Below are 15,029 nucleotides of genomic sequence, written 5' to 3' on the forward strand. Positions count from 1 at the left end.
TGTAGAAGTATGGGAGGTCTGGCTTCACTCAGGCTGGCCGGTCCTAGCTCCTAGCCCTGCCAGTGCTGCAGCTGCTGGCCAATGCAGATGTCAGGGCACCAGCACAGGACCTGGAAGATCAGGATCACAGAAACATGCAACAAAAATGCTGCAAATGCAGAAATAAGACACACAGACATCCATAAGAATAATGAAATTGAGAGCTTAGACTGGAAAGAGAGGGGAGTACATGACAAAAAGGGAAGGGAGGCACAGCTCTCAGGCATGCAAGGGTTTTGAATGCAGCTCCCAACACCTTGGAACAATGCCCCCAGCTGGCTCCTGTTCAACAGCCACCCATACCCAAGACTTACAACCTGCAGTGGGTGGGTGGACAGAAATCCAGTGTTCTTTTCACTGAATACCACAAGCATCTCTGATGTTTTATGTACTTTTTGCAGAGCACAGCCTTCCTAGCAATAAAGTGTTTGTGCCATCCCTGTGGGAAAACTTCCCAAGTGTAATGAAAGCATGATTCCTTGGAGAAAAGGAAGAGTCTCAGTTTGCCCATGCTGGGTCTGTGAGCTTCCTCTAGAGTGACAGAACTAAGCTCTGAAAGACTGACAGATCTGACTCCATGCGTCTAAATTAAGAGTTAGGGCATCATGTTTCTTGTGTTGACTCTAGGTCTACCTGCCAAGTTCAGGAACAGCGGAAGAGGACGGCAACTAATCTGAAAGCAAACTTGGAAAGGAGTACCCTTGGAAAATGCGAACATGAAAGCCAGCAAAGACTGACTCCTGCAAGGAGATAGAGGGCAAGGCTAGGACTGTTAAGACAAAGAGAGATGCAAAAATAGGAACGACCATACAAGTGTCAAATCCTGTAAGGGCTGCGAAGGTGAGGAGATGTAGAGTGGGAGAAGGGGAAAGGAAGGACAGACAGAGCAGGCCTGGAGCTTTAACAAGAAAAACTGGGTCTTACTGGGTAAGCAACTAAGTGACAAAGACAGAAGTGGGAATGAAATAGGCAGGGCAATCAAAACTCCAGATTTGCTGGGCAGGCAAGCTTTGACATGAGAGGGTGTAATAGTGAAGGGGGGGAGGAAACAGGGTCAGAAAGTAGGACTGAAGAAAGTAAAGAGAACGGGGCAGAAAAAAATACTGTACTTGCAGGGTCTAAAGTGGGACACAACTCCTGAATCCCTCAACATGCCTATCAAATCTTCTAGAAACCTTCTAGAGTTGCAAGTGCGAGTATCCAGCCACTATGCTATGTGATTATCAGCCAAAGTGTCAGAGGTCTGTGTGATGGATCTACAAGTCCCAGGCCTGCTAATATGCCATGCAAATAGATACAGACTGAAACTATTTATAACTTTGGAAAAGTCAAAACTGGGGTTGATTTCAAAATCTTTGTTCACTCCCCTTTTACTTATGTGTAACAAAAAACATATGGTTAATGGAGAAGTTATCCTGTGGACCTGAATTCAAACTCTACTTTTGGCCAAGAGTTTCCCCTGTAACTAATCAGAATCATTTAAAGCACAATTTTACAGGTAATCGCTGTGTGATTAGGAGACTTCCCTAGATAAGCCCAGTCCTTGCTGACACAGGCACCATCATCTTGTGGTCCCTTCTCTATGCTGATCAAGCTCCACCTGAAAACCTACTAGATATTTTAGATTGTTTGCTTGAGTTTGCAGAAGAGATGAACCCTCCGAGCTCTGTCATAAGACTCAACAAGAGCTCTGATTTTTAGGAAGATATTACAGAAAAGTCAAATGCTCTGGAAAATCTAACCCAAGACTCAGATTTAGCACTCAAAATTAGTAACTACTTCTGATATTTACCTTTATTTGCAACAGCTATACACACAGAGGACAGTACTCTTGCATTGCAGAAAGGTGTTCTGAGAATACAGTCATTAATACTTATGAACTGGTAATAATAAAAGAGGATAGAAAAAGAGGATAGGAAACAATTTTAGAGTGTTTGAAGAGCATACGTTAACTATCCATACAACTAGATGCCTTAATTGGTGGGCTATACCACAGAAAAACAGCTAAATCTGAATCTTGAAATTAGACTGGACGGAGCAATAGAAAGATACAATAAGGAAAAACATTATGGGGCTTAATATAAAGATAGGCTGAAATGCTCTGTATTGAAATTCATTTGAATGCAAACTTCCCTACTGGTTAAAGCTTGGTAAAATAGACTGTCTAAAACTTTTATTCCCTTTAACAAAATATCCTTACTAGACAACCATCATAGGCTTGTGAGTTGTCGTGCGTATGGCCCTAAGGAAAAGATTCCTACAGTAAGTGCTGAGGCTTGGCTGAGTACATTTATTGACCTTAAGACCCCATCCTCTTTAAATATGCTTGTGCCTTCATTTACAAAAACATGTGCAAGTAAGATGCATTTTGTTCTAGAATGGTTCAAATGAAGAGCACAAATATAACTTACTGTACTGTGAACTAGAAAAGATCTTACTGAATAGGTGCCCAAAGCAGATACAGCTACCTCTGAGCATACTTGAGACACTGTGTTTTGCTGATCTACCTGTTCTGATGAGAGAAGGGAAAGACAGTGCTCTTTCTCTAGATCATTTGTAAAACCTTACTGAACCGATTTACATCAAGTTCAGTGATTGAGCGCATTATGCGACTGCAATGCAAGGATTTTTTTGTATGCTAAACTAGTTTATAGAGGCTCAGCTGTTTACTTTTTATTTATGTGTTTAAATGAAGAGCAACTGCAATATAATTAACATGGAACAAGTAAAATTCTTTGAGTGAACTTTGCAATTTCACACAAATTTCCTCAGTTACTATTTTATTTTCTGCAGTGTAAGTCAGGTTACATTTACTCAGCCTCTAGAAACTCTCTATCCTACTAAGCAGCTGAATCAATCTAGTTCACAGAAAAGGAATTTTAAACAACCCAAATGACTTGGTAAACGCAAAAACTTCAGTAAGACTGAAATCAGCCTTTTTACATTTTCAAGGCACTGCTGAAACTAGAGACTTTCTTACATGAGGTGATTTCTACTTAACACCAGCAATTTCCTTGCAATCTGAACACGCCACTCTTCATAAATCTGTGTCTTGTCAGGGCAAAGTAGCCATACTCAAGTTTGAATTGTACGTGCAGTAGTCAGGAGTATGTCCTTTTATACGAGTCTCTAATCATCAACATGGCTTTCATAGCTTCAGGTAGTTTAATGGGCCATGAAGTTACAGAGTTACTTCAAATCCAGTGAGTATCTGGCCATACCCTGTGGCAGGGAAATCCAGGAGCTGAGCAGGATCTGTCTGAATACATAGTATAAAAGGAAAAGCCGCTTTATAAAATATATCCATGGGTGTATAAGTATGAGGACTAAAACCAATTTTACCTATTCCAATACAATGTCCATAACACACACACAAGCAAGTCACATAGCACATTCTCAGTATCACTGTCATCTCTGTGTTCATGCCATCTTTATGCCAGGGCACGTCTCTACAAACAGGCCTTCCTTTCTCACCACGTTTTCACTCCTTACGTGATCCTGCCTGCCTAACCCTCCTCCTGCAGGACCACCTCTCCTCCCAGCACCAGTCAAAAGCTGAGTGTAGAGCCACCAGTTACACACACACACTCCTTCCCTACAGGGCAAACTAGCCGAGAATGCATTGGATGAAGAGCAGGATATCAGCTTTCAAGCAAAACAAACATAAGCCAAAGTGAATCAACCAAGGCCACAAGCCTTGCATTGCCCAGTGTCCTGTTGCACAGGAAGGGAAGGAAGGTAAAAATTTCTTACGCTGCTGAACAGGAACCTCAGAAGGGCAGTGTTCCAGAGGCAGCCATTCATTGGTATAGCACTGTCGTTGATTTAAAAAAAAGAAAACAAACCAACCCCCACCACCACCACCACACACATCCTCCCTTCTGTATTTTGTCTATTTCACATGCGTGCCCTGCTTCATTAATGGAGTGAAAACTAGTAGTTATCCCACTTGCAGCACCATACTGGCTAAAAAAAAAACACAAAACACGTGAGCTTTCTCCGATAATAGCCCAGGTTCCTTCACACAGTCAAACTATGAAGTAGGGAAACTTCCCACAAGCCACCGCACTCCTGGGCAAAGTGTAATTTTTCACTATCAGCAGAACAGCATAAAAAGCAGGCTTTAAATAGCAGCCCAAAGCAACCACTTCCTTTCTCATCCCAAAACATAAAACAAGATCCTCAATAAGTTTCAAGTCAGTAAAGAGAATTAAAACAAGAAATGTAGAGCATGACAGTCAAGGAACACTCAAAATGAGCAAGTAATTATAAAAAATTTCACAGTCAAGACTTAAGTAGCAACACCAGGTGGCTTCAACTGGAGGGTTGCAGAATATTTTGGATGAGTAAAGCTGACTCAGCGCCACTGAGAATAAACACAGCAACTAAGGTTCAAAATCTGCTGTAATGCACTCAGAAAACTGCATGTAAAATAAACTGTATAAAGTAAGAAGACCAAAACCCAGACACCATCATGCAAATAGCTATTTTATGTATTAAAAATAGAATCTTTCATTTCTTTTCTTAAACAAGACACGGTATCAAATATTTATGTGCATGGGGAAACAGAAGGAGCAAACATTACAGTATTTTATGTTTTCATTACACATTTTGACATGTTTTACTAGGAGTATTCTACAGGAATAAGAGCAAAGTATATTTAACCAATGTTCTAAACAGTGAACAAAACAAAATAAGTAGTACTTTCAACCCAACATTACCTTTGAAAAACGAGCATTTATCCATTTTGTAAAGGTCTTTTTCTGTACATCATTATGTTCATCTGGAGAGAGAAAATAAAACAATGAGTGAAAATGCATTCTTAATCCTAGACTGCTCAAAACAGATCATATTAAACACTGTTCTGACTCAGTGGGAGGACTTTTTGCCTGATCTGTCAATCAAGCTGTTCAAACCACTCAAAGTCTTTGCTACTTCGTGTCACACAAATGTTTCATTCAACTTTGCTAGCAACCACAGCAGCTCCTTTGCATTAGAATCAGCCTCACAGCACCTCCTGGGTAGGATACCGATGCATTAAATTCACAGGCTTCCCATCTGGTAAAGAGCAACCTACGAAACCACAGGTTCTTAATCAACACGCTTTGTCAACACCTTTTGCCTGGATGCATTACTCCAAAAGCTGCTGAGGTCCTTATTCAAGCTTCTGATGCAGATAACCGTCTCCTTCAGTACCCGGCACAGCAACCGCAGTATCAAAGCTGCTGAAGTAACCCTGGAAGCACTCACATCCTCACCCACCCTCAGCCTGGTTTTGCACCTGGGTTAAAAACTGTATTAGTGATCAGTCACAGTCAAGTTCAGCTAAAGCGTGGAAGGAGCTCAGCAGGCCTTCCCTTCAGAAGCCCCAACTGGTGTGGCACCAAACTACCAGCACCTAGGGTCCAAGGCGCAGCCAGAAGGACCCAGCAGGACAAGGAGGAAGGAAGGACAGACAAGCACCTATAAGGCAAAGGAGAGAGAGGGAGGAGCAGCAGTGGCCTCCGGCTGTGCAGGGAGAAGACAGCTTCCCAGGGTAAGACATTTGGGAGTCACCTGCAATTTTACAGAGTCTGTTCCACCAAACCAGGCTGAGTCACCTCCAGCACAGCTCTGCCTGTATCACAGGACACCTCTTCGGTGAATTGCACTGAGCAGTGCTAGGGGCAAGACAGTGCCTCATCACCTGCATGTAAATGACAGCAAATTACCTGCTGACAACAGACCAGGCAAAAGAGGTTGGCCCACCATGGGTTTTCAAGCCTGCTTGCTGTAGCCAAGAAAAGACACATATGCAGCCTAGGAAAGATTTTAACCTCCAAATCCATGCAGCAGACTGCAGTCAAGGCAGGCAGTACCTTCCATGGGGCAAACTCAGTTTGACAGCTGCAGCCCAGATCATGACCTCCAAGAGAACTTCAAGACTCCATGAGCTTCTTAACAGACCAGCCCAGAGATATGCTTCAGGCACTCACAGCACACCACTGCCCAGGATGGTCTCAAGCAGAACCTCTCAGTGGCAGCTGGCACCAATTTTTCCAAGCCCCTTACAACACAGCATACCACCACAGTGTTCAGACCATCTGTCCCTGCGCTAGGATGAAGCCCTAAAGAAAACCGGATGGAAACTCAAGTGTTCCACTTTATGAAATCAAGAAAAAGAAAAAAATATACAATCTCAAAAGAAATCAGATTAAAAGACAACACTTAAAAGATCGTATGCCTCAGCAGCAATTGCGACTCTTGTACAGTGAAGTTTTACCTATAAACTCCAGATGTTTATTTTAAAGAGTCATGGAATACTACCAGAAGTTTCCTTCAGTAGATGACCTCAGAATTTCCTCTTTCCTGCCCAACACGCATCTGAAAAGATGTCATCGATGTCAAATACATCTAGCCAGAGATCTGTTACACACAGCCTACAGGAACAGTGGAACAATCAACCAGGTGTTTATGTCCATTAGGTAAAAAACAAGGAATAGCAGTAGCAAAGGCTCAGTTCAGACAAGTCCCATTGGTAAGAAATGAGATGTCACAACAGTTAAAAGACTTAAGCTTAAAGAAAATGTCCATTTCAATTTAAAGTAAAACCTCAGTTCTGGGATCCTTTTAGACTCTGGCTGAAAAACCTGCTTAAGAGTGCACATCTGCTGCAACATGGCAGCCAGCAGCCATTATTTCAGCCTTCTGTGCTTTTCCTCTTTGCCGTTCATCTAAAGCTGATCCAGCATAGCCTTCACCCCGGTTGCACCTCAGGCCCAACCAGAAATCAGACAGCCCAATGCAGAAAAAGATTTCTCTCAAAGAGTTTCAAGATACCTACAGTGCACACACAGCAGGCCATGCTTAAAACATCTCGTTGAAATTCAAGGTATTATTCTGGGGGAATACAATTATCTGAAAGATCTCATTAACCCTGCTCTCCTCCCTCAGTGAAATAGAGCACCTTGCCATCAAAGACAGATAGGATCTACCAGCAGGATACTCTCCAAGTACCCATCTCTCAGGAGACTGACAGGGTCAGGATTTAAACTCCAAACATACTGAATATATTTCCCCTCCAAGTGTTATTTTGGGAGACAGGAACAGACCAGATTATTAACTGCCACAGTTTGGCCAAAGGGCTAGGTTTGTACAAAACTCAGTCCCAGACTCTGTCCACCTCTTGAAAATGTCTTCCATTTACATTAACTGCAAATACGATTTGTATTCAATATTTAAACATCCTTCTCTCTCTTTAAGTGTCATTTAGTAACCTTTGTCCCTTTTTTGCCAACATCTCCAAGTACTTATCTATGTACCAGGTCACTTTGCTAAGGCTCAGTCTGCCTTCTTCCTGCCCTAAACTTCCCTATGTGAGAATCAAGAAGACTAACCCCAAAGTTAAAATGTTCTTTTAACGTACTTACTCGTCAATATGATAAAGGCAAAGCATGAAGAGAGGCCCAAAATAGTTGTATTGTTGTCCTTTTACACAGTCAACAGTTATAAAAAGGGTCATAGAATTATAAGTGCTGTCACCTGGAGCTCTACACACCCCAGTCTTGGGGGGCTCAGCCCCTTCACAAGCACACACACAGGAGGAGGTGACAGCTCTTCTCAGCATTACACCAGCTTCAGCCTGCCACGACTCCACCAGCCAGCCTTGTGCCTACTCCTGCTCCCACCAGACCTCAGGTCCAGGCTGTTTAAGTGCTCATGCTGTGTGCGCTGCAGTAGCGTACGTGACATTTACTAAAAATCCAGCCCCTTTTCCCTCTTTTCAAAAAGAAGGTTTCCTAGGAAGGGGAAAAAAAACAGCTAACAAACCAAAACACAAATGACTTCAAACACAAACATTGTAGTCTTTAATGGATATAGAAAGAATATTAATGTATATACCCCTACTATCTCTTCACTATCAGAGCATCCTTTCTACTTCAGTTAGGCAAGGAATCAGAACCCCAACTCCCATCTTCCCAAAACATTCTGCTCAGTTATAAAACCCATAGATGACACTTGCCCAGTCAGACTATGCTTACATGTTTGCTTTATAAAAAGCCTCTGAAACTAGGATTTTTGTAATTGGCCATTGTAGTAGTAGCTAGGGTTGCGTCAAGCTTTCTGCTATTAATCCTTGGAAAGAAGTTGTAACCAAAATTCTGGTGCTTTGTTAACAACAGCGACAAGTTATTTTATCCGTCACATTATTTTTCTTTAGAATCTTATGAGTCTGTAAAGCTAACCCCCAGAGGCTGGCATTATGATTCAGATAACAAATTAGCCACATTCAGTCAAAAAACAATATTACCATTCAGCAAAGCATGCTGTACTCCAGCCAGTCAACTTCTCACGAGACATTAAAAATATCAGCAAGTCACAGACCAGTGAGAAACAAATTCATCAAGTCCCTGAAACATTTGTGTTTCCTTTCACACTGCCGCAGCCTGATGACAGAAGCCAAGGACTGACTGGGGGCCAAATTCTTCTTCATCACCTACCAACGGTTTCCTCTGGCCAACATGGCTCTGCCTGCCCCCCAGGCGCTTAATGGACTTGTAACGGCCAATGTCAGAACAGTTTGTTCCTTTAAGAAGAAATAGAAAGAAACCTAAACACACAGAGAATTAAACTCTTGTGATGACAGAGAGAAGAAAAGCTTCCTATCCCGGATGTGCGTTTGCTGAAGCCTGTTTCTGTTATATGACATGATATATGTCCCTGCAACTGGAGTAACAACTCGCCCTTGTGATCAGATGCCCAGCCTGTGTCCTGGCATTCAGCTGCCCCCAGGAATCACTTTTATAGCCTTACATACCTCCTCCGCCCTCAGCATTATCCCTCAATTGTATCGGGGCAGTTTGAAACCCCAGTTCAAGTCCAGTTTATTACCTTGTGAATATCACATTCAGGAGCAAAAAGGAATCTACGTGATCTAAAAATAGAGGTAATAGCAAAAGCCTCACCAGATTGTGGTTTGCCCTTTACTCAACCTCTGCTTCATACTGAGAGCCAGCTTTCTTATTTCCCCAGAACGCATTACATGCTTACATGACAGAACTGTGTTATTTAGTTTTTGAAAGACGAAAGTTATCACACCCAGAACAGCTGGCAGAGCAGCACTAGAATGAGAGTTCCCTGGAGCAGCATACAGACTGGCAAATAGAGTATGGAAATTAACCGACCATTGCAGCACAAGTTACCAAGGGTCATCTCATGTTTTAACACTTAAAATCGCCTTCCCCACCTCATTATTTAAGTTCTCATTTAAGTTCTCAGAAAAGGAATTTAGAAATAGAAGAAGGAATTAGCCTGTGGGTTTCAATTAAGACACTTGGAATGTTACAAAGTTAGAAACATCCCTTTGCCTATGCCTTTAGGCAAGCAAGAGTATCTATCATAGATACCGCCCTACCCAGAATTAGCACGCATCTGAAACCCTGACAACGTTAACGAAAAGAGGGGAAAGTTTTGTATTCTTGGATGCAGGATTTTCTGGATAGAAAAAGCATTTTGAAAGTAACTATCTTTGTCAAATTCAGATTAATTCACATATAAAAAGACAAAATTTGAGGATGGAAACCAGTGTGGTTTGTAACCCCACTAGCACAGGCAAAAAGCCAAGCAAGCCACAAAGCACCAGAGTTCATGACCACCAAGCTCACAGAAGAACCTCTGATGCTCATTGGGACTACTGGACCCTGAGTTCATTAACAGAGAATAATCTTTATGGGCAGCCCTGAGGTTTTGGGTTGGGTTAGGCTTTTTTAAAGGGGAGGGTGTTGGGTTTTTTAAAGAAACAGAAACCAAGAGTTGAGATCGTTCTGAAGATTTCTTCTTCTCTTGCAACACCATGGTAGAACAATTGGCTCCAGCAACAAGTAATTTGCTTGTACGTTTTCACCTTTGCACTGCAACTTTTATTTCTGCAGTCAGTGGCAAGCGCAAAGTTTTCCTCCATTATTTCTCCACCAAACTGCAGCAGTTGGGCAAAACCACAGTTATATTAGTGTCTCTAACAAAAATAAGTACTGATGCCTGCCTACAACAGTCACATAAAATGTAGCTGCCCAATTTGTAAATTCTCTGTACAGCCCAAGCTATGAAATACAGGCATTACAAAAAAAACAAAATTCAAAAAAAAAAAAACTTGCACCTCACTCCCTGGTGTTTCCCAACAACAGACACCATCAAAAACAAGACACCACAGACAAGTAATGAGGACCACCCCCTGGTTCTCACTGATGCGTGCTGTGAGTCTAAGCTAAATTGTATTTACTTCACAATTAAAAATCCCCCAGCAACTGATAAATTAGAAGGCATCCTCACAGCTGAAGCAATATTAAAATAGCTGTTTCCATACCTCCTAGAAAAAGCAATCTAACACACCACGCTGCTGGTCTCAGCACATTGGAATGATGTTTAAGAGGAACCTAGAGAGAACAGCAAGCTCTCATGAGACAAAAATAATGCTGTGGCACCATGCACCAGGCCTGAAGACCCATGCAGGTCAGCCAGTGACCCTGCTGTTTTCACGGGACAACAATGCAAAACAAAGAATTGGAAGCAAAGTGTCCTGACACCTACGTGGAGCTGCCCTAGAGAGTCGCCAGGCGCTGTCGACCCCACATTTCACTCCAACAGCCTGCAATGGCTCCCTAACATTTAGTTAAACCAAGCAGCATCAGCTCCCAGAGCAAGACAGCCCTGGGAAGCCTTAGTATGCAATACAAATATGTTTGGGCACGCATTTCACGAACTGCCAGTGATCGCACACCAAGGTTTGAGGCTGGAAAAATTTGTCAAAATCTTTGGTTAGAGGGTTTCAGCTATCAGCCAGTGCACTGTGGAAAAAGAGGTAACTGGAATAAAGGTATTGCAAATACCTCTATGATGATAGACAGTGGATTGGATTATATGCACCCCATAGATATCAAAGGACAAACTTCTCCCACAGGGAGAAGACGCCCACATCATCTCCCTGAGGTCCCAACCAACACGACTGGCACATGGAGAGAAAAAGAGAGAGGTGGGTAACACCTGCCCAAAATCTGGCTATTAAGATGTTTCCAAGTACATAAACAGGAGGGCACTTAAAGAGATAGAGTAAATTCACAGACACAAATAAGAAGGTAGGAATCAAACTAGATTTACTACAGCTCATATTGTTATGAACACAGATTAGGTCCCTGTGTTTCTGAGCCACGACAAAGAAAACAGAAATGCTTTCCACAAGTTGGTGTTAGCCATCTGCTCTTTTTTTCTCTGCCCAAATTAGAACTATTACTAGGCTCGCGTGCATTTGTGGAGGTGATTCACGGGCTATAAGGTCAGAGGGATCATTGTGATCATCTAGTGTAATCTCCTGGCATAACACAGCAGCCTTCCCCACAAAAAGCCCATCTGCATATCATAAGGAAGACACACAACCGATGTCAGAGACTGTGTGCAGGCCCAAGTAAGCAATATTGCTTGGACAGAAAGGGAAGCCAAGCCATAAACTGTATACATGCAAGTATCACTCTTGGATAGTTATGGTATCAGGTATCAGTTATGGCAGAGTTTCAAATCAGGGGAACAATCAACCTTGTTTGAACATCTTCAGGAAAACAATGTCCACAGTACAAAAGATAAAATGTTGTTTTCCACATATGATTATGTCATACTCTGTGGCAAGCTTCCTTAAGAAAAGGAAATCTTACACATAAGAGTAAACTTTTTCAAAAGTTTTCATAATTGCCTGGAAAAGCAGACCCAATACGGCAGAAGGAAATGCAATAATATCCCAGAGACAACTTTTCACAGGTACTGTTAGAGGTGCAAAATATTCCATGCATTGCTCTGGCCAGAGCTCCAAGTTTGTGTCAGACTGAGAAGGCTGACCTGCTATATGCAATAAGGACAAGTGGCCACATTTCAGGTGTGTAAAGACAGTAGCACTCTGCAAAGTTCTTATTCCCAACACTGAGCTCCTGCCCCCTCATATTCCAGAGTCTTTTACCCCAAATCTGTTTAGCCAGATGTTTTCCTATCTTCCTTTTCCAAAAAACCAAAGGCTGCAATCCCAAATCCTCCTCATCCCCTATTCTCTGCCTTTTCACACTCAAACATTAAAACCTTCCCTGATCCATCCCTTCAGAGCTGCCTATCTTTTTCCCAGACTCCTCCATCCATTCCCATGCCCATCTTGTGGCAAATCTCCCTCCACCAGTCTGTCATCTGGACCTGACCTAAACCTTTCTAGTTCAGCAGTTTTTCCCTACGCAAATAGAAACCAGCTCCTGAGATGCAAACTAATATATCATCTGACTCCTACATATTATTACATGCTCCAATTTCCTAAGAAATAGATTAATAAAGGTTGGCTTCCTATATAGTAGTAGAGTCCCTTCATTATCTTAGTGGCCCTCCACTGGCTTCACTTCAGTATGTTCACGTCTCTCCTGTATTGGGGAGCCCAGAACTAAACCAAGTACTCCAGGTGTGGCCTCACCAGCGCTGAGTATAGGGGAGCATGTCCAAGAACATGCAGCGTGCCCGTGGTAAAGAAAATGGATGAAAGAAAGGAGGTAAACTCCTGTTTCACAAACTTGCCAGCATCTAAAGCTTAAGTCACTTGCTGTAAAGCTGCTCACTAACACAGTTTCACCTAACAGACTACGTACTGGAAGGCTTCTACACTTTTCTGTGGCCAACTTACAAACATAGACTAACACATTAAAGTTCTTCACAACCAAGACTCACACCAAGTCCTGTTACTCTTACAAATCCCAAGTGTTGCTTGCCCAGGAAGATAGAAGCAGGGGAGAAGCAAACCCCAAATACAAAGTATTCCTCAACTCAGAACCGTTGCATGCTGACCTCAGCAACAAAGTTGAGCCCAGTCTATACAGAAATCAAATGGGCAAATGAAGTTTAAAAAAAAGCATAAACTGTTTGCAGACAGACTAAGTCTGAGCTTCATTAGCTATTCCATTATTTTGTCAAGGATCAGAGTCATGCTGATGCCTGTAAATTATTTACCTCAGCCTATTAACCTTTGTAATTTACTAAGATGAAGCCTGACGTATAGAATGTTTAAAGGAAGCCCCTAAGATTCAGTTGGTGTAGTAATGCTCTAAGCATAAAGGAAAAGGAAGCAAAGAAAATTAACAGGATGACCAAAAAATTTAAATGCAAAGTATGTTAGTGCAAACCACAAATACTCTCATTTCTATCCCTAACACACTCCAGCAAGTTCATTACAAAAACAATCACCATAAGTTAACCTGCTCTTACCTTCACACAACCTACCCAAAGTAGGTTAAGTATTTTGTACTGTCACCCATCCCTAGTGATGAAGATTAAGCAAAAGGCATGTCCATTTCTTGAAATGGATTGAGTATTTCACTTCCCAGCCACATTCGTTTGCTGATCAAGGAAAAAGAAATATTACACCACTAGGGAAGGGAAAAACCTTTGTGCAAGAAAACATGATGCTACGCAAAGCTTTGAACACTCAGAAATTACTATTCTTTCCCTAGAGGGAAGAAGGAACACAGTCATAAAGGTGTCTTATTCAATATCTTGTATTTAGTGAGATACTTTACTCGATTTCTCTTTTATTCATAATACCTTAATGAGGAAAGAATCATCCCTCCTTACAGTGTCTGGCAAACATGAGAATTTTCTTTTGTCATTTGATCAGAAGAGCAGTAGGTCGAGGCACTGCTACTCCTATATCCTAATTAAACTCAGTTTTTCTTCCCTGGTTTAGACATTAATTAGGTCCCAAAGTTGGACCCCCTCCGTGATTAACTGCTCTGGAAGTACATAAATTCTGTTCGACAGTTGCAAGATAAATATCTGGAATGCACTTAAACTGGTATTTATGCAATCGAACAAGCCACTGATCACGATCAGCATGAGCCCACAGAAGACTTCCCCTACTTCAGTACATACCACTCTAAAGAGTGTGACCAAAACTGAAGATGATACAGGAACTGAGCAGTCAAAAAGGAGAGCAACACAAGTTCAGAGCCCATCGAGACTTTGGCATAACCTGAGCCAAGGTATTTCAGCAGCCAATTGTTTAGGCAAAGGATTACGCATACACATCCCAATCCCTGTGCTTTTATTATTTAATGACCAACTTCTATGAGGACTATGATGAAACCTGTGCAAACATGGTGTTTGAATACTGCCACTCTAACACATCAGATGGTTTTGTGAGGGCACGTGAAATTCAAAACAGGTACATCACCTTTACCTTCCTAGAAACTGGCTGTACAAAAAGAAAGATCACCTAATGAAAGCAGATAACTACAAATCAGATTATTACTGCTACCTCCGGCAGCAACTCCTGTAGGTCAGTCATATTCACAGGTGTAATCCTGACCTGGGTGCATTTTCAGAAAGGGTTCTTGCACACCTTCCTGGCGCTAAGGAATCAGGCACTGTGCAGGCTCAGGGTTCATGGACCTTGCGCAACAAGCAGCTGCCCAGCTGAGGCAGCTCAAGAGCCTCAAGTCCCCAACTTTGTTTCACTGTAGGTCAACCTCCCTGCAGCAGAGCAGATGGGTCTATGCCTTCAGGCTGGAGTTTTCAGCCAGAATATTGCTAGCCTAAGTACCAAAATTAATACTGGTAACCACCAGTGAAAGCAAGACAAATGAGGGCACTAGTATAAATGGGCTAAAAAAGCAGAGACAAGCTTATGGAATTAAGAGTCCACAAAAGGATGGATATAATTTATGGCTTAAGAAATACCTGAACTGCAAACCACTGGAAAGTAAGGTAGAGAAAGTACCACTGATGATGTGCTTGTGGAAAAAGTATAAGCACATGGCATCTAGCTGTGGCACCACCACAGGTACCATGCCAGGCTAAGCCCCACACAGCCCTCCTTGCGGTAACCTGCTCCCCTGAGCAACCAGTGCTAAATCCAACAGGAACTGTGAATTCCAAGCACCCAGGTTGAAGAGATGTAAGTAGCATAAGCCAGTTCATCAGACCAATTTCAATGCTGAAAC

General features: G+C 42.2%; 1 protein-coding gene across 5 annotated transcripts in view; it reads right to left on the bottom strand.

The window, feature by feature from the left end:
- Positions 1-15,029, bottom strand: part of UTRN (utrophin) — a 390,409-nt gene that overhangs the window by 327,626 nt on the left and 47,754 nt on the right. For all 5 annotated transcript variants that reach the window (XM_075088021.1, XM_075088020.1, XM_075088019.1 and 2 more), the window contains one exon: positions 4,761-4,822. In XM_075088021.1, coding sequence (XP_074944122.1) covers positions 4,761-4,822 — 62 coding nt within the window. The remainder of the gene's footprint in view (positions 1-4,760; positions 4,823-15,029) is intronic.

The sequence above is a fragment of the Phalacrocorax aristotelis genome, chromosome 3 (assembly GCF_949628215.1).
Source record: "Phalacrocorax aristotelis chromosome 3, bGulAri2.1, whole genome shotgun sequence".
In the NCBI taxonomy this organism is placed as follows: domain Eukaryota; kingdom Metazoa; phylum Chordata; class Aves; order Suliformes; family Phalacrocoracidae; genus Phalacrocorax; species Phalacrocorax aristotelis.